We start from the raw sequence: 21,132 nt of genomic DNA on the forward strand, positions 1-21,132 counted from the left end.
GGAGAACTAGGAGAATTAGAAGAACTAGGAGAACTAGGAGAACAAAGGAGAACTAGGAGAATTAGAAGAACTAGGAGAACTAGGAGAACTAGGAGAACTAGGAGAACTAGGAGAAATAAGAGAACTAGGAGAACTAGGAGAACTAGGAGAACTAGGAGAACTAGATGAACTAGGAGAACTAGGAGAACTAGGAAAACCAGTAGAACTAGGAAAACCAGGAGAACTAGAAGAACTAGAAGAACGAGGAGAACTCGAACTACTAGGAGAACTAGAAAAACCAGGAGAACTAGGAGAAATAGGAGAAATAGGAGAAATAGGAGAACTAGAAAAACCAGGAGAACTAGGAGAAATAGGAGAACTAGGAGAAATAGGAGAACTAGGAGAAATAGGAGAAATAGGAGAACTTGAAGAACTAGGAGAACTAGGAAAACCAGGAGAACTATAGAGAACCAAGAAAACCAGATAAATCAGAGAACTTGTTCTTACCCTGTAGGTTGTTGGATTTGTTTGGTCTTTCCCCAAGTTATCATATCCCCCTGCTCCTGATAATAAATACATATTTATATATATATGAGTTTTTAATAATTAATTTTCTAGCACAACCTTCAGAAGTAACAGTAAACACCATCATGGTTAAAAGATTGAAGAATTTAACCTTTTCATTTCGAACTTTGTCTGAAATGATACAGTGAGACCCATAAAACTGTGGAAGAGGAAGTCGACATTTCAAGCCTATGTGTATTTGCTGTTGTTTTGAAAAAGAAATTTACTTGTAACAGTCGTCGTTCATATTCCCCTGTTGTTTGGGCCTCACTGTACTATTTTGTGTATTGCTAGCAAATGTTTTTTCTGTAAAACTTCTATTATCGATATTCCTGTAAAACTGGGACGAATTGTGTCAGTAATACTAGAATACAAAATACAGTTTACAGTAGGGCAATGATATATTTAACAGGGCTAAGCGCATTATATTTCTTTATTGCACAAACTCAAATTTGATAATCCCTATATCTTTGCAACCTGATAGTGTAAACCTTTGATATTTCAGACTTATATTACTCAGTACTCTATCCAACAAAATTCATAGTTTGTAATATCTAAGGTCTACGACATTGGATTTGAAATATATAGGGCTTTCAAAATCAGAATTTGTGGAAAAAGCTTAATTCCTTTGAATTGAGTCTTGTTTTAGTCTTTAGTTTAAACAATCTTAAAACAAGGTTAGCTCTTTCTACTTTTATTAGTTAAAACGGATTAATGGGCAAATGAATATGAAAGAGAAAAACTAGAACTGAAATCAGTGTGATAGGTTTGTCCAATTTACTACGTAACCATTAAACCTGTATCTTAACGTTTCTGTACATATATATGGAACAGTGTTGAATTCTGACTAATTCATTCTTTCTCCAAAATTGCGAGAATCCGCCAAATTGCAAATTAAATGGGTACCGTTGTGAATCGGACATTCCAAGGTTGAATGGGTATTGTTGTGAATCGGAAATTCCAAGGTGAATGGGTACCGTTGTGAATTGGACATTCCAAGGTAAATGGGTATCGTTTTGAATCGGACATTCCAAGGTTGAATGGGTACCGTTGTGAATCGGACAAGCCAAGGTTAAATGGGTACCGTTGTGAATCGGACTTTCCAGCGCAACACACTTGAGATTATATGTACTGTCCCTGTAAATGCTGTGAAATTATAGATAAATCTAAGAAATTTACCATTAAATGTTGATCCATCCAAAATGACTGGTCCCTCCCCCTAGTGGAATATTCTCATATTTCCACAGGATTTATGTTAGAAGTTAAATATCAAACTTAATCCAAAATTAGAAATACTTAAATCATTTAAAATAAAATTCATATATCTTAAAAAACTAAATATTCTGTTAAAAAGAATCATTCAAGACTGTTTTATCTACCATATCTAATAAAAAAATTCTGTTGTTACCAAAATAATTGTTCATTACCCCTTTAAATAATCTGTATATAAATTTGGCTTGTCTGTCTGTTTGGGTGTCTGGGTTTTTGTTTGTTTGTATCTAATTAACGTCAAAACGGCTGAACCAATCGGGCCCAATTTTTTTGTGGGACATCACGTGAACACAGGGAAGGTTTATGAATGATAAAAATTTAAAAAAATGTGTTTTAAAGGTTTTTAATTTTGTAAAAAAATTTAAATTCTCGAAATTTTTTTTTCTTCTTTGTTTTAAAATGTAAACAAAAAGAACATATTCACAGTTAAAATAGAAGATGGGCGCGAAGCGCCCTAAAAGCCTAGTAATTTAAAAAAAAATCAAAATAAATAAATAAAAAAATTGTAACATTCCTTTGTATTCAGTATCGGGAATATTGGTTTAGAATAAAAATATAAATATTTTCCCTCTGTTGCTATGGGAAGTTCTTTATTTTTTAAAAATCAAGTTAGACAAATGATGAATTAAGTTTTTAACTGTCAAAAATTCAAAGTTTTTGTGTTGTGAATTTCGAGATCAAGAATTGATCTTTATCTTATGCAAACGGACGGATAAATTTAATCTCTCTTTGTTATCCTGTAGAGTATTAACACTTTTATTAAAGAATCTTAAAGTGCCCGCATTGGATATTGAGATAAAGTAATTAAGAAATACGATACTACACACTAAAGTTCAGACCTCTGAGATCAAAACTTTTGTTGTGAAAGCTTTTGTGTGACCATGCGCGGTTTATCCAAGAGGAATTAATCTAATCCGTGACAGTACAAGAACTATTTGATCCTGGGATTAAGGATACAAAAGTTATGAAATCTGTTCATGTGAAATCTGTTCATGTTGTATAAAGAATCTGCAAGACAAGCATTTCTACCGTTTTGTTTAAAAACATTTCTTATTTTGATAAATCGTTTATACTCGTCTTGAATAGAATTTTATATATTCCTGGAACGGAATTGTTGAATTGGAGAGAGGTCGCGGAATTACCTACCGCCGGTTCAAATCCCGAATCACCGATTTAAATCCTTATTAATCAATTTAACTTTGAATCAGTGATTCAAGGTTTGAACTGTCTGTAGGTAGTTCAGAGACCTAGCTCAAATTTATTAAATTCGGTCCCAGGTTTCATTATTTTTGATTTCTTATCTTAAATCCCAAATTTATATATTATTTCAAATTCTCAAAACTAAAATATTGATATTTATGAGAATGTCCCTGGTTAGCCTCAAATATGCTCGGGTTCCTGAAAACAATTTCAATATTTTAAATTTTTTTTAAATTAATTAATGATTAATTAATTAAAGGAACAACCAAGAATAAGAATATTTTTATTTTGAAAGAAATTGAGTCTTTGCTACAAACTCTGATTTTCTAATCCCTTTATCTTTGCAACCCGATGTCGTAGACCTTAGATATTTCAAACTATAAGTTTTACTAGATCAAATAACTTAAGTTTGTAATATCAAAGGTTTACACTATCAGGTTGCGAAGATATAAGAATTTGAAAATTTTACTTCGTGACAAAGACTCAATTCCTTTATCAAAATATTATTTTGTATGATATTTATTTTATCTTCACATATCGAGAATTTTCAAAAGCACCACAAAATCCTGTCCTTAAAGTAAGACAGGGAACATGGTTGAGTAAGGTCCCAAAAAAATACAGTAATAGTGTTGATCATACTGCACAAAACATCAGTATCTTAACTCAACTCTACATTTTTAGAGTGGATGACCAATTTTTAAAAGCTTAATTTGATAAACAAAACAAAAAAATTAACCAAATTCTCTTCCACATTTTTCTGAAACAATGAAGGATATCTTCAGCATTAAAACTTTTACGTAGAGAAATGACTATATATTCTGTTAATCAGATAAAGGTTTAAAGGGTACCGTTGTGAATAGGCCATGCGCTTTTTTTAAATGGAGTCTCTTAAAATTACAACGACAGTCCTTTAAATCTGATCTGAGCTGAAAACTTTAGAATGGTGGATGTCGTGATTAATGCTTGATCCTCTCTTTTTTATAATATCGAGACTAATCTAATCTTGTACTTGTATCCTGAAAAGTGTATGAAATTCAACCAATCAGAGTCGCGTATATGAAACCGATAAATTTGAAATTTTGCGCGCCATTTAAGATTATATACAGAAACGGGAGGAACTTTCTAATTTAGAAAAACCGGTTTTTGATTTTTCTCTACTATATCCAAGAAAGAACGAATTAAGAAAAAAAAGTGTGTTATAAGGATATCTCATTCTAAAGTTTTCAGCTCTGATCAAATAGGTGAAACATATGTTTAAAAAATTAATTGATTTAAAAAAAATAATTACCTTGAATCAAACTTAATAGTTTTGGTTCTATTATTTACAGAAACATTTATATCTATTTTTATATCATCACCACCTAAAATGTTTCCTTAATATTTCTTTACATTATCATTATCAATATCATTATCATTACCATTATCATTATCATTATCATTATCATTATCATTATCATTATCATTATCATTATCAATATTATTATCATTATCATTATCATTACCATTATCGTTATCATTATCATTATTATGACCTTTATGCCCATTATATACAGGTTGAAGGTCCTCTAGTACAGTGCTAGTGTATGGAGTATATCCTGGAACAAAGTTTATATTTCTAAATAGATAAAGAGCGAGGAGGGGGGTGGTGGTAAATTTGCGAAATGCACAGTTATCCTGCTTACTATTTAAGTTTGATTAACCGCTAAAACAATCGCTGCAGCCCAATGTCGTTTAAAATTGATATTTCAAACTATGAATTCTGTTAGTTCAAATAGTCTAAGTTTGAAATATCAAAGATTTACACCATTAGGTTGTATGAATTATCTAATTGTATGTATTATCTATTATGATATTGTATGAATTATCTATTATGATATTGTGTGAATTATCTATTATAATATTGTATGAATTATCTATTATGATATTGTATGAATTATCTATTATGATATTGTATGAATTATCTATTATAATATTGTATGAATTATCTATTATGATATTGTATGAATTATCTATTATGATATTGTGTGAATTATCTATTATAATATTGTATGAATTATCTATTATGATATTGTATGAATTATCTATTGTGATATTGTATGAATTATCTATTGTGATATCGTATGAATTATCTATTGTGATATTGTATGAATTATCTATTATGATATTGTATGAATTATCTAATTGTATGTATTATCTATTATGATATTGTATGAATTATCTATTATGATATTGTATGAATTATCTAATTGTATTGATATTGTATGAATTATCTATTATATTGTATGAATTATCTATTATGATATTGTATGAATTATCTATTATAATATTGTATGAATTATCTAATATAATATTGTATGAATTATAACAAATATTTTACCTGGTTTTACTGTAGTATCAGTTTGTATTGTAGTTAGTACAGGTGCCCGAGGGGATCCATAACTATCCGGTTCTCCAGAACTACAGCAAAATGTATACATTAAGGGCCTGTAGGCATAATTTCAGGTGATCCTTCATTTACAATGTGGTATGTCCACTACAGTATGCCGAGTTCATTAGCGCCTGATCCAATCAGGGTTCACTCATTTGTTTGTTGTCTATTCTGAACCAATAAAAATAGTATGGCGGTAACATTTATCTTTCTATCTATCTCATTATCCAATTAGAGTTATGAATCCTTCAATCGGCGCTAACAACAGTAAATGGAAATATTTACTTCTACTGAAACTATAGTGAATCGGGCTTGGGACTCATTAAATAATGGGTCACCTGAAATTTCGTCTACGTCTAAAAACCATTTATTGAGAAATGCATTAATTGCATAAGATCAATTTTCTTGCTGTTTAAAAAATTCTAAAAAATTAGTTTAGAGTTGTATTGAAAAAAACCTTTAAAATAGATGAAATTTTTATATAAAAAAGTTACAGATAGAATTGTATTTCCCTGAGTTTAAGTTAGAAAGAGCCAATAATGCAAAAACCTAAGTTGCTTTTCAAATGTAAATTATACGACGCTACCATGATTATTGAAATCATTGATGTAAGTACTATATTACCCTTTAAAGAGTAAATATTAATTTAAAACTGCATTTATTGTATATAGCTGAATACCACCATCTGTTGAATTATCTGCTTTAACCTTAGATTCATATCTTGTATGGTTACAAGGTTATTTTTATTACACTATATCCATCCAGGAGGGGGGGGGGGGGGGGGGTTCATCTCTTATCTGTTCAGTATACAGGTAGTTCACAAAACATCATTCAACGTTTCAAAAATTTGATTATGTAATACTTGACTTTTTACTTCAAAAATAAATTAAATAAATAAAACTTTAAATTGACTGTAATCGTATCTTGAAGTAACTCTCCGTGCAAAGATATTAATGATCGATTCCCAACAGTACCCTTGAAACTTTATTCTGATAAAGAATAAGGAAGTTAGACATCGTAGTTTTTCTAAGATTAAAAGGGGTTAATTCTGATAATTCCTGCAGTATAAATGCCCATCTCACTTTTATATAAAATCAAATGCCTATCCTGTCATGTCTCAAGTTGAAAATGAAAATCTGTAACATTTGATCAAAAAAGAGGTCTTTAAATTTTGTTTTATAATTTCCCCCAACACTTGATAAAGTTTACTATTTACACTGTTACCCTTTAAAAGGATAAGGTGAAGGGTTTTAATAATAATTACCCCCCTGATAAAATGTGTCTCCCCGGAAAAAGGGATTTGCTAATGAAAGGAAAAGACAAATTATCCGTAAAAGCATTTCATTTCATTCATTTTCATTTATAATTCTAGTTTATATTTATTGCTTGAGCAGGGAACTTTTAAAGTAACTTTTAAACTTAAACTTTGTCTTTGCCACAAACTCAAATTTTTTTAATCCATATATCTGCACAACCTGATGGCGTAAAACTTTGATATTTTAAACTTAGAACTTTTGATCTTACAGAATTCATTGTTTGATATATCTAAGGTCCACGACATTGGGTTACAAAGATATTGGGGGTATAGCATCAGAGTTTGTGGCAAAGACTTAATTCCTTTGGAGGTTGGCACAATTATCAAAATGAATTTTTGATCAATGAGAAAGGGAATTACTTTAGCTCATTTCAAAGGATTTAATTTATTTCAATCCCATAATTAACTTTTTGTGAAACTAAAAGTAACAATCCAATACCTGAATGTTGTTTGCTGTGGAGAAAAATAGGTTTCAGTATTCTCCCCTACTGGAGCTGAATAGGTTTCAGTATTCTGCACTACTGGAGCTGAATAGGTGTCAGTATTCTTAGCTACTGGAGCAGAATAGGTTTCGGTGCTTTCAAATACAGGAGAAGAGTAGGTTTCAGTGTTGCCCCCTGGTACTGGAGATAAATATGTCTCAGTCCTGCCGCCACCTGGAGCTGTATACCTATGGAACTGCTCCTCTGTTGAGAGAATCTCCGGTTGTTGATTTGTCAGGGTTGAGGACTCATCCCGGGAAAAGATTTGACTAAACGTGGTCGTTTGATCAACTATCCGGGGACTTATTCCGTCAAAATCAGTGATGACATCGCCAGAGGGGTTTCCGTACTCATCGTTTTCTTCTGATAATCTGATAGAATTATACTTCTCCGCATCATCTGAAACATCCTGACTCAAGGATACATACGGAGCAGGAGCATTGTTTTTGTAGCTTGTTCGTTGTCTGGGCTTTGTTTGAGAGCTTGTGATTAAGCCTTGAAACCCATTGGGGGTAGGCGGAGGTCTGGGATTAGACTGTATTGGTGGAATTAGAGTAGAAAAGACAGCAGGAGAAGAAGTTGGGCTCTCTATAACCTTTCCTTGTTCAAACTTCTTATCAAGGCCAATTGGTCGTAGAGGGGAATATGAGGGTTTGGGTGGTATAATGATGGGAGGCAGGGTGGTGGTTCGAGGTTGGGGAGTCACAAATATTGATTGTGGTTTTTCTGTTGTTTTCCGTTTCGAGGATTTATAAGCAGGTTGGGGTTTTGACAGGAATATGGTTAATGGAATAGTGTCACTTGAAGGGACAGAATTTTTTACTGGAGATCTTGGTGGAGCAATAGGTTGGGAGGGAGGAGCAATAGGCTGGTAGTTAGTTTGTTGGGATGGTTGATAACTAGGTTGGGAAGTTTCTTGGACTGGTTGATAGCTAGGTTGGGAAGATTGTTGAACTGGTTGATAGCTAGGTTGGGAAGTTTGTTGAACTGGTTGATAGCTAGGTTGGGAAGTTTGTTGGGATGGTTGATAGCTAGGTTGTGAAGATTGTTGAACTGGTTGATAGCTAGGTTGGGAAGTTTGTTGGGAAGGTTGATAGCTAGGCTGGGAAGTTTGTTGGGATGGTTGATAGCTAGGTTTGGAATCAATAGGAGCAGGTTGGTAACTAGAACTAGGAGGAGGGGTTGGAAGGGGAGGAGCAGGAGAACTATTTGGGAGAGGAGCAGAGAACGGAGTATCATAATTTTCATCATTTATCTCAGGGCTAGCAGAACTATACTGAGTTGACACATAACTTGGTTTGAAATCTGCGGAACCTATCGGAGCTGATGGAGTTACAAAGTTTGATGGAGAAAAGTTTGAGACTTTATCACCTTGACCACCACGCGACTTGTATTCTTGTATAGGCCGGTCTGCTTCATCATCTCCTTTATTTCTTTGTGTGGTGGAGCTCCTCGCCTTAGGGTTGTAAACCTCGTTGTTCGAGTAGGTTTTTATACCAACATCAGGAGTTTCAGAACCAGGGACAGGAGGCAGCTTTTCTAGGGGTGGATTCACAGATAAATAGGTATCTGGTGGAGGCAAAACCTTCGCTGGATTCTCTGAAAAAAAATAAAATGCATCTTTAAACAATTAGAATCTAGAAAAATTTAAACTCCATTGGTATTCAAAAACAAACATTCGTGCTAATCCATTCAATGATAAGATATTGAAAACCTGTGCATGTCATGCTTTAATTTTACTAAATTTTCAAAATACAGAAAAAGCCCAGGATACTTACACTAACTGGATTTAAGACACAAGAATGGTTTCGCCCTTATAATGAAAGATAATTAAGGCTTGCCAACAAAAACGGCTTTAAATAAAGCATGTTTTTGTAATTATATTTCCGTATCTATTTTATTTTCCAAATTTACTTTTCAAGTATTACCTAATGTCGGTGTATTATCTTCTGAATTGACGACAGAAATATATATATTTGGATTTGCTGGTTCTCCTAATATATAAATATATATTAATAATAAATATAAATTATATGTTTAGGTCACCAAAATCAACAATTTAGGTCATCAGAGGTCGGAATTAATGAATAGCAAGAAGTAGTTGAATTAGGAACGCAAAAATGAAAACATTTTTAAAAAGCTTGGAAACTTTGAAAGATCTTTTAACTTGACATTCTCAAAATGTGCTCATTACAGTATTTACCATCAAGCTCTCTTCTTAAGATGTGGAATAACCTGCCTCTTGACTTAAAAGAAGCATTTCTCTAAGTATATTTAAAAATAGACTACTAAATTCTCTTTTTGAAAATTACATTACGATGTGTTATAAACCGAATTGCTATTCATGTAAAACTAATTAGATATGTTTTAATATGCTTTGATATTTGTTGTGTACATGTCAGAAAATTACTTTAAACTCTAGTTATTCGAATTAATGTATAAACTATTTTGCATATGATAAATTTGCACCCTGATGTCTAATCGTTCTCCTTAAATCTATTTAATTGAAATGTTTTGTTATCATTATTAAAATTAGGTGGAAAAAATAATCAAAACAGCCAAGAGCTAATTTCCACCTAATTGCTTTATACTTGTACTGTTAATATAATCACCAATTTGTAATTGTAAACTCGTTTGGTATACAGATACATGTATTTTAGCAACTTTATCTTATCTTATCTTATCTTATCTTATCTTATCTTATACTTCTCATGTATTTGAACTAGAGAACTAAATTCAATCAGCTATAAATATTCTTTACAATAAATTATAAATTCCTCTCTAAGGAAACATCAAAAGGAGAAGACTTTCCGAAATACAAAATCATTAGGAAAACAAAACTTAAAATCACATGATTAGTGCATCCCGATTACAAATACGTTTTAATTCTAATTAAAACTATACATTTTCTTAATTTATACTAGCTGAAGTGTCTGCAGTTGCCCATTGAATTTTTTAAAATAAAATTTTGAAAAAAGTCGATTTTTGAAAAAAATAGATTTTTGAAACAAAAAAAATCAATTATTTATCCTTTGTTACCCCCAGGGTACCTATGGGTTCACTTAAAAGCAGACATATAATTATATTTAGGTATTTATCTAATCTATCTATAATATAAATACTGTAGTAATCTCTGCTTATGTGTTTGCATGTCCGATCATAACTCTGGAACCCTTCGACCGATTTGCCTTAGATTTTAATTAGAGAACTCGTTAGAACCACGAAAATTCTCGGCGCAGGATTCAATGATTTTAACTTGAGCTGGTCAACTTTCATTCCATACAGAGCTGGGTTTCCAAACTATTTTAATCAAGCAAAATTTAATATTGCGTTTTAATCAGACAATCTTTAGTCTTAAAAATGTCCAATAAAATTGTGTGTTATGCTTCTGTTTTTAAAAGTATAATAATATGAAAATTCTAAACAAACCTAAAGATATGTATGAATCTGGAGCTTGAACAGGTTCAGGTTCTTTTTTCCCGTCTGAAAGAAAATGGAGTTAACCCTATTTTGCTGGGGTACTTTAAAACCAGGATACGCTGGGGGAGGGGGACCCCCCTCTAAATCCCATGTTTGATGTCCAAATATGACAAATGATACATGATACAAATAAAAAACCTTAAACATGCCATTGCAAATATGCAACAAATTTTGATAAATTTTAAATAAGCTGATGTGTACGTAAGAAAAACTAAAAATGAGCAAAGTTCCTTGACGGGTTTAATGCAAATGAAATGCAAATTTTTTTTTTGCAAAACTTGTACAATCCGTTTCCTAATGTCAAAGACTTTCCAAAAAAAAATAAAAATTATCAAATTATCAATTGAAAGTGGGTCAAAACAAAGACTTAGTTTGTTACAGGAAAAAGTAGTCATTCAGGCAGTGTGTCTGAGGACTTAGGCAGTTAGTATAAAAGCCTGGTTTTATACTTAAAGGAAGGGCTATGGGTATTTAGGAGAAGTCAGAAAATTTCAACAGCCTCAGACCAATTCTTTTAAACTTGTGTAAAAAAAACTACAGGGGGGGATGGTTCAAATTACCCCCCCCCCCATTTTGAAGTTTTGATTAAAAGAAGAACCTGAATTAAATGTAGGCGAGAGATAGTTTTCTGTTATTTCCTCTCCTATACAAAAATACATTTATGTATATATATACATGTATAAAAATGAAATTTTTGAAATGTGCTTTGTGCAGAAAATATTTGCTTTGATTAATATTGCAAATGATTCATCTAAATTTTGCTAATCGGAGTTGCATACATTTTATAAATGCACAATATGTAAAGCCAATAAATTTTCCTTGCAATATTATCTACTTTGCAATATCATATACCTTGCAATATTATGTACCTGGCAATAATATTTTCCTGACAGTATTATCTTCCTTACAATATTATCTACCTGGCAATATTATCTACCTGGCAATAGTATCTACCTGGAAATATCATCTACCTGCAGGGAATATTGGCTTCATGGCAAAATTATCTGCTTGGCAATATTATCTACCTGCAAAATTATCTCCTTCGCAATATTTTCTACTTGGCAATATTATCTACCTGGCAATATTTTCTACCTGGCAATATTATCTACCTGGCAATATTATATACCTGGCAATATTATCTTCCTGGGAATATTATCTACCTTACAATATTATCAACCTGGCAATATTATCTACCTGGCAATATTATCTACCTTACAATATTATCTTCCTGGCAATATTATCTACCTCACAATAATATTATCCACCTGGCATTATTATCTACCTTACAATATTATCCACCTGGCAATATTATCTACCTTACAATATTATCTACCCGGCAATATTATCTACTCGGCAATATATTATCTACCTGGCAATATTATCTACCTGGCAAAAGAAGTTTATTTTCTGGTTCAGGGTACTCATATCCAGCTCTTCGTGTACTGGCAGGTTCAAGGCTAGACAGTACATTTATCGTTGTACAATGTACAATGTACTCTTTATTAATGTACAAGATATAACAACAATGTACAAGGATACATGAATGGGTTACAAATTTACAATTACAAGACAATATGGTGCAAGATTGAATTGAATTATGATAATTTTTAGTTGTATTAAATACTAGCGGAAGGGCCCGGTGTTCTCAGAAACTTATGTCCAAAATGCATGTAATAAATGTACAGAGATGTTTTAAAGATATTCCTATTATATAGATTAACTAGGTCGGTTGTGAACATTGGCTGTTCTTATGTGATTGAGTACTTGTGGTGTACATGAGTTCTGTAGAGAGAAATTTATGTTAGTTTAATCTTTCTCATGTCCTTCTTCAGTTCTCGTCAATATGATGTATTGCTCAGTGAAATATTGTTGTTCAAATAGTTAAATTAAAACACCAAACCACCCCGCTTATCATTGAAGTACACTTTGACCCCTAGAAGTATGAGTTCGCGGACTGTACAATTCTTGGTGATTTTGCGTACATAAGCTATCTACGTTTATTTATTTATCTATGTAATTTACCTTTCTGATTGAATTACTATAGGTGGATACAGAATATCCAGTGTTCCTGTTATAGGATTGTAGTTGGTGGATACTGGGGATTCGGTTACTTCGGGAAAAGTATCTATTGGTGGGTTGGTCGTCTTCTTTTTTTGTTTCGCAGATTTTTTCAGTGATTTGGAGGATTTATGCTGTTGAGGAACAATCTTTGGACGTTTTTTCGATGCTGAAAATAAAATAAAAAACTTTAAATAAGGATTTGTTGAGCTAATTTAAATTTTCTAATACAAATTTTTTCGTAAGAAAAAAGGCAATTCTAAGAACCTAGTATTTTTCTATTTCTATAGGAAGACATGAAAATAACCCTTCATTTAGTCCTTTAAGCGACATAAATTCATATGTTAGCCATTGCTATTTAAAATAAATATAGTATAATCGGATAGTTTTCATAATATAAGTTTCAATTTTTTTGTTAAATTACTTAAATTTTCGTAAATTTAAACAAATTTTAAAAATTCCGAAATTAATTTTTCCTCGAACTTTCGCTAAAAGTTTACTTTTCTCAGATTTTTTTCAATTTTTATCAACATTTATCAATTTTTTAAAACATGATAAATGGTGATTTTGTAAATTGCATTCCTTTAAAATAAGATTTTTGAGATTTATATTAAATATATTCGAAAAATTGGGGCACAAGTAAATTGACATTTTTTCGAAATTCGTTAAAAACCCTACTAAATCCTTATCTTAAAAAACCCTATTAAATCTATATCTTAGTGTGTAAATTGTACCTGTAGCTGATGGTTGACCGGAAATAGGTTTAGCTGCGAATATCTTCTTGTTTTCATCTTGCACATCAACATATTCATAAACATACTCAAACTCATAATCAGAACTATCATCTTCATAATCATTAAACCCCTAGATTATTAGATTTTAGTCCTATTCCTAGTTCTAGTTCTTGTCCTCTAGTTCTTGACCTATCCTAGTCCTAGCCCTAGTCCTAGTTTTAGTCCTATCCTAATCCTAGTCCCAGTTCTAGTCCTAGACCTACTCATAGTCCTAGTTCTGGTCCTAGTCCTAATTCTGGTCCTAGTCCTAGTTCTTGGCTTAGTCCTAGTTCTGGTCTAGTCCTAGTCCTGGCCCTAGTCCTAGGTGGTAGGTATAGTCCGAGTTCTAATCCAAGTCCTGGTCTGAGTCCTAGTCCTAAGTAGTCGGTATAGTCCTAGTCCTAGTCCTAGTCCTAGCCCTAGTCAACGTCCTAGTTCTAAACCTAGTCCTAGGTAGTAGGTATAGTCCTGGTTCTAGTCTCCTAGTCCTATTCCTACTCCTTGTTCTAGTCATATTTCTGGTCCTAGTCCTAGTTCTGACCCTAGTCATAAACCTAGTCCTCGGTAGTAGGTATAGTCCTAGTTCTGATTCTTATCCTAGTCCTAGGTAATAGGTATAGTCCTAGTTCTGGTCTTAGTCCTAGTCTTAGTCCTGGCCCTAGTCCTAGTCCTAGTCTTAGGTAGTAGGCATAGTCCTAGTCCTAGTCCTAATCCTAGTTCTAGGTAGTAGGTATAAACTTACTCCTAGTCAACGTCCTAGTTCTAAACCTAGTCCTAGGTAGTAGGTATAGTCCTGGTTCTAGTCTCCTAGTCCTAGTCCTAGTCCTAGACTTAGTCCTAGTCCTTGATCTAGTCCTTGTCCTAGTCCTAGTCCTAGTCCAAGTCCTAGTACTAAACCTAGTCATGGTAGTAGGTATAGTCCTAGTTCTAGTCTTATATTCTGATTCCTAGTCCTATTGCTAGTACTAGTTCTAAATTATTATTTTCTGGTTTATGAGATGTTGTATAAGTTTCAAAATCTAATTCTTTAAAAAAAAAATTAAATCTTTTTTATCAATATTTGCTAGAAATAATAATTTTTAATACTTATTCTATTTCTTTACATTTATTTTTACCTCTTGTCTCACTCTCTCAAACAAAGCTCTATAAAGTAGAATGTTTCACAATTTTAATGAATAAAAAGAAAATGATTTTTAAGAGGTTGTCCGCAAAACTCTAATTGCTAATTGCGACACAAAATTGCATGTAATCGTCGATCTCTAGAATATATTAAATCGTTGAGATTAAATTAGAAAATATTGACAATATTTTCAAAATTTGAATTAGAAATCGGGAAACTTTCCTAAGGGTTGTCAGGGCTTGTGTGCGTTTCGTAGTCGTCCCTAGTTGTATCAGCGTTTTTTATTAAGGGAGAATAAATTTAATTCTTTTAAAGTACGACTTCAACTTCTGGCTTGAATTCCCTTTATTTTTTAAAATGATGATTATGGGTGCGAAAGTAAAGGCACCCTGACCAAAACCAGTAAATTTAAATTGAACCACCATGGGCCATGCATTATTTGAAATATGTTTAAAAATGTGTTTTCAGACATGGGGTAGAGGGGATTAAGAAATGATGAGAATTATAAACTACGAAGATAAAGTTTAAGAGATACAATTATAGTGCATAAATTTATAAGTAACCTAGTACAACTACTTCTAATTCTTTTAATTTAATAATTGATTTGGGATTGGTTTGTTGATTTGTGGGATTTCCTAAAGGTGCTCGAGGTGTAAATATTTCAGAAAAGGACTTTGGGGTTGGAGTTACAGTCCCAACCTTTCACAGGTATTATTAATTCATAATTATCATTAATTCATAATTATCATTTATTCATAATTATCATTAATTCATAATTATCATTAAATCATAATCATCATTAAGTCATAATCATCATTTATTCATAATTATCATTAATCATAATCATCATTACTTTATAATTATCATTACTTCATAATCATCATTACTTTATAATCATCATTAATTCATAATTATCATTAATTCATAATCATCATTAATTCATAATCATAATTTATTCATAATCATCATTACTTTATAATTATCATTACTTCATAATTATTATTAATTCATAATTATCATTAATCATAATTATCATTAATTCATAATTATCATTAATTCATAATTATCATTTATTCATTATTATCATTAATTTATAATCATCATTAATTCATAATGATCATTAATTCATAATGATCATTAATTCATAATTATCATCATTATCATTATTTCATAATTATTATCATTTCATTTTGAGGGAACCCATGGGTGCCCGGGGAGAAGTATAGACTTTACAAAATTTCAACATTTTTTTCTTCAAAATTCTAATTTTTTTTCTTTCAAATATCGAATTTTTTTTTTCTTCAGAATTAAAAAATTAAATTCCACGGGCTACGCCGGGCACTTCAGCTAGTAATCATTAATTCATAATTATGATTATTTCATTATTATTATAAAGTCGATATTATTATTTAGTCATAAATTAAAAACATGTATTCACACATATATGATATAAACTCAAGTATCAATTGAGATATTGCGTGATTACTGGATTAATTGAGTGATTAATGGTTTAATTTGGTGATTAAAAGATTAATTGAGTGATTAATAGATTGATTGGGTGATTAATAGGTTAATTGAGTAATTAATTGAGTTATTGCGTTATTTCTGGATTAATTAAGTGATTACCGGATTAATTTGGTGATTAATGGATTAACTGAGAGACCAATAGACTAATTAAGAGATTACTTGATTAACTTGAGTAATTAATTTATCAAATAAGCGATAATTGGATAAATTGAGTAATTTGTAGATTACTTGACGGATTAAGTTAGTGGTAAGTGGATTAATTAAGTAAATATGGATTATATGATTATTTAATTAATTAATTGAGTTATTAATGGATTAAGTTAGTGTTGATTAATTGAGGGCTTAAAGGATCAATTAAGTGATTAATTAGAAAATATGGATTATTTGATTATTTAATTAATTGATTCAGTGATTTATGGATTAAGTTAGTGTTGATTAATTGAGGGCTTAAAGGATCACATGAGTGATTAATTAAAAAATGGATTGATTAATTAATCAAATGATTGATTAGGTAAATTAGAGAACCTGGAAAGACCGATCCTCGGCTTTCTTCTTAACTTCAGCTTTTGCAGATCTTGGAACTATCTCAGTGCTACTAAACATTTGTTAACATTTTTATCTTTTAAATTTTAATTTCAACAAAACTCTATAATTTAGATGATATAAGCTGCAAGTATTTTGACATTTATACTTTTCTAAATCTCTATTTTCTTCTTGTTGTTCGTGGATCATCTATCATGTTCGGCTAATTTTGTCCTTTCAATTTCTGCCAAATTTTTTTTTTGCTAAAAGACTAACTGGTTTACTAAACACCAATTTCAGTTTTCGTCTTTTAAAAAATTTCCCAAGTTTTGAAATAATAAAAACCTGAATAGATCAAGAAATCCAGAGTTTAGTTTTCTGGCACTTCTTAAACCAAATCCTCCAGGTGTGCTGGGACCTTCTAAAAAATAGCAAAACAAATAATAATAATGCTAATAATAATGATAATTTTAATGATAAAAATTATATTAATAATATTAATAATAATTGATAATGATAATGATAATGATAATGATAATGATAATGATAATGATAATGATAATGATAATGATAATGATAATTATAATGATAATGATAATGATAATGATAATGATAATGATAATAATGATAATGATGATATAATGATAATGATAATGATAATATTAATAATAATAATAATGATAAATGCTCATAACAATATTAATAATAATGAAAATGATAATAATAATGACAATGATAATAATGACAATGATGATAATAATAATAAAGATAATAATGATAATGATAATGATAATAATAATGATAATTTAAAAATAATATTAAGAAAACTAATAATTACAATAATAATAATAATGATAATATTAATACAAACCTTCTGCTGGATTCCAAGATGCAGAAACGACACCAAGTGTTATCAACAGTAATACATGGTTCATCCTTCATCACATCATTTCAATTAATCAATTAACCAATCAATCAATCAATCAATCAATCAATCAATCAATTAATCAATTAATCAATCAATCAACATATCAATCAATCTACCAATCAATTAATCGCTCAATCAATAAACCTATTAATCAATCAATATCTGATTCTCCAAATCTACTCAAGGTTTGTATACTATAAAGGTAAAGGGGTATAAGGGTTGGGTACACATTGGATGTGAGGTATTTGGATCTTGGCCTGTTGAAGCAAGCAATGGACGGAACCATGTGCATTGTGCAGGGTACAATCTAAGTTTTAAAATGAAAAAAATTTAATACAACAGAAAAATCGCTTATATTAAGCAAAAATTTGCTTGTCTTAAAAAATTGCTGTTTTGGCAGCTATTTAACTTTTCCTGTGAAAAAAACGATTTTTTGTCGCAGCCATCCAACTTTTAATATTTCAAAATTCTGAGTGTAAGAAGATCTGCAGGAATATCTTAAAAAAGATCTGTAGAAAGATCTGTAGGAAGATCTTTAAGAAGATCTGTAAAAAGATATGTAGGAAGATTATTATGAAGATCTGTAGGAAGGTCTGTAGGAAGATCTGCAGTAAGATCTGTAAAAAGATATGTAAGAAGATCTGTAGGATGATGTGTAGGAAGATCTGTAGGAAGATCTGTAAAATGATATGTAAACAGATTAGAAGGAAGATCTGTAAAATGATATGTAGAAAGATTACTAGGAAGTTCTGTAGGAAGATCTGTAGGAAGATCTGTAAAATGTATGTAGAAAGATTACTAGGAAGATCTGCAGGAAGATCTGTAGGAAGATCTGTAGAAAGATCTGTAAAATGATATGTAGAAAGATTACTAGGAAGATCTGTAGGAAGATCTGTAGGAAGATCTGTAGGAAGATCTGTAGGAAGATCTGTAGGAAGATCGTAGGAAGATCTGTAGGAAGATCTGTAGGAAGATTTGTAGGAAGATCTGTAGAAAGATCTGTAGGAAGAGCTGTAGGAAGATTTGTAGGAAGATCTGTAGAAAGATCTGTAGGAAGAGCTGTAGGAAGATTTACTTACTATTTTTTAAAAAAACCTGAAACCAGCTACTCAGCAATGAACAGTCTTTATACGTCACAGTAGCTAAGTGCATGCCCTCCTTGTCCATCCTTCCACATAACTACCCCCCCCCCTCCCCGCCCTACACCCTTCTAATTTTAAGAATTTGTTTTTTGGGAAATACGAAATCTTTTTTATTTATATTTGTGAAAATGATTTTTTTACCTAATTTCTGAGCAAAAGAAACATTTTCATGTTTCCCTTTATCTTCTCAAACCAGGCTAGACATTCTATCTGACAGTAAAAAAATTATTGAAGGGGCAGTATGCGTAATTTTAAGTGACCTTCCATGCACACATATATGGCAATATCTGATTTACAACAATATCTTTTAAACCTTTATCTGTTTAAAATTGTGGAAAATATTGCAGTTTTTCGAATTCATACTTAAACAAACAATGCATCCAAGAGTACTGTTTTGAATCAGGCATTGCCATCTTTGCATGGTTGGTCCTTTTAAGAAACATAATTAAGTATTTAAGAACCACAATAGTTCGTTATATCTTTATTTTACAATATATACGGACTGTTAAATTCAAGTTGGTTTTTAATTACACAATTGTTTGAAACAGTGAATTATGAGAAACATGTATTATATTGGAGCAATTTGGAATAACTATTAAATGCAACTTAACGTCTGAGTTGTTAAAGATAAATCAAGGAACTGTATCGGCGTAATTTTAAGTTTACCATTTAAACTTAATCATCTGATTAATAATGTGGAAGAAATTGTTGTTTTTCTAGGTTGGAAAGTTTAGTTCTAACTATAGCCTCCATTGTTTCTGTAGCGGAAATCCACAATTACTCTAACAGAGAAACCTCAATTTTTAAAGTTTAAATCAAAGATATCTATTAATTCATCCTTGGTCATTCAAAGCTTTTAGGGTACAATACAACAAAAATACAGTCAAGTAAAATACGTTCAAGGCTAGTAGTGTTCAAATAAGGAGATAAAATGACTTTTGAAACAGAAAAATGTTATAATTTTGAAAAAAGAAAAAATTAAGAATTCAAAGATGAAATAAATAAAACGTTAAATACAATTTGTCAAGTTAAAAGTACTTTTATCAGGACGAGTTAAAATTGTATATCAACCTTTGAAAAGACATTTAGTTAATTGAACTTGTTATTACATTATTCTTTATTATTCTTCTTCTACGACCTTTTCAATTAAAATTGTATATCAACCTTTGAAAAGACATGTAGTTAATTAAACTTTTTATTACATTATTCTTTATTATTCTTCTTCTACGACCTTTTCAATTAAATTACCATTTTTCATTAGAACTGAAAGTCCTAAAAAATGATTAGAATAAAATGGTTTTCTGAAGAAAATAAATTGAATTGAGATTTTTAGAATTTGTATTAATCAAATAAGATAAAACTTGTTAAAACTCTCAATTAATTAAAGAGCTAGAAAAAGCAAGATGAGATAATGAATGCATTCTTAATTACTCCTTTTAAATGTGCAATTAGCATGCTGTAATACGATCTAATGGATGAATAACTAAAGATTTAAAATCTATTTTTCAAGGTTTAGGTGCACAAGGTGCAGGTTTGCATTAGAGTTCACATAGTTTAGATTTATGTATACATATATACATACATCCTACAACCATATGGAGGCCTTAGGCTGCTTATTACAAGTCAATTATTACTTTAACCAAAGCAACAATATTTTTGTAACTGTCAGACCAATATCAGGCTTTGTTTAGGTCATTCAGATATTTAAAATTATAAATTGATTATTTTTATATACATTAGTGTCTCAAAAAGCAATGTATCCCTAAATTAAAACGAGGCGCATTTCTTCTTCTGAAAACAAAACTCAAAGATATTTTTCCATTAAAGTTAAAGAAATTATTTACTCGCATCAAAATATAATTTTCTAATCTAATCATTAACATCATGGTGAAAACCAATAGTTTGAACATAGATCATAATTTAAAATATGAAAGGTATACAACATCAGGTTACAAAGATAATATAAACACTGTATTTCCGTCATCCAAAAGCAGCCTTCCTTGTATTTCAAGAGGCAGTATAACTTCCTTGTGTGATGAATTAGTTATCATGCAGTACCCGATATACTACACGAAATACGGTGGTTAAAATTCTTATATAAGAACAGAACAGTTCAGTTCTAAGGCACTAGGATCAATTGACCGTACCAAAAAATATATATGTGGAAAAAAACGTTGTAATTATCAACCAATATATTAATAATTCAATTATGTTATTAAAAATATGTTGTCATAAACCAATTATAAAGATACTTCATATATGAACTGTCACGTCAAAATTGACACTTTTGGTTTTAAAATATAAAGATGCATTTAAACTTAGTTTTTTTTTATAATTTTGAT

At 30.8% G+C, this 21,132-nt stretch overlaps 2 protein-coding genes across 2 annotated transcripts; both read right to left on the reverse strand.

Annotated features, from left to right (window-relative positions):
• Nucleotides 1-459: 459 nt before the first annotated feature.
• LOC111710094 (mucin-2) lies at nt 460-14,952 on the reverse strand (the record flags this gene model as incomplete). The annotated part of the gene is made up of 15 exons (XM_023484116.1): nt 460-542; nt 1,723-1,762; nt 3,186-3,213; nt 4,304-4,376; nt 4,548-4,610; nt 5,393-5,472; nt 7,198-8,839; nt 9,169-9,234; nt 10,670-10,723; nt 11,319-11,363; nt 12,107-12,177; nt 12,743-12,947; nt 13,513-13,642; nt 14,667-14,694; nt 14,894-14,952. Coding segments are annotated over 15 exons (2,667 nt in total), but the record flags the coding sequence as incomplete, so codon positions are not given.
• Nucleotides 14,953-14,985: 33 nt separating this feature from the next.
• Nucleotides 14,986-19,002, reverse strand: LOC111710107 (uncharacterized). The gene is made up of 5 exons (XM_023484137.1): nt 18,932-19,002; nt 17,592-17,656; nt 17,066-17,141; nt 16,724-16,793; nt 14,986-15,370 (listed from the first exon to the last, which is right to left on the reverse strand). Exons 2-5 carry the CDS (start codon nt 17,653-17,655, stop codon nt 15,224-15,226), a joined length of 357 nt encoding a protein of 118 aa, XP_023339905.1. The 5' UTR covers nt 17,656; nt 18,932-19,002; the 3' UTR covers nt 14,986-15,223.
• Nucleotides 19,003-21,132: the final 2,130 nt, after the last annotated feature.

Source organism: Eurytemora carolleeae, unplaced genomic scaffold (assembly GCF_000591075.1).
Source record: "Eurytemora carolleeae unplaced genomic scaffold, Eaff_2.0 scaffold676, whole genome shotgun sequence".
Taxonomy (NCBI): domain Eukaryota; kingdom Metazoa; phylum Arthropoda; class Copepoda; order Calanoida; family Temoridae; genus Eurytemora; species Eurytemora carolleeae.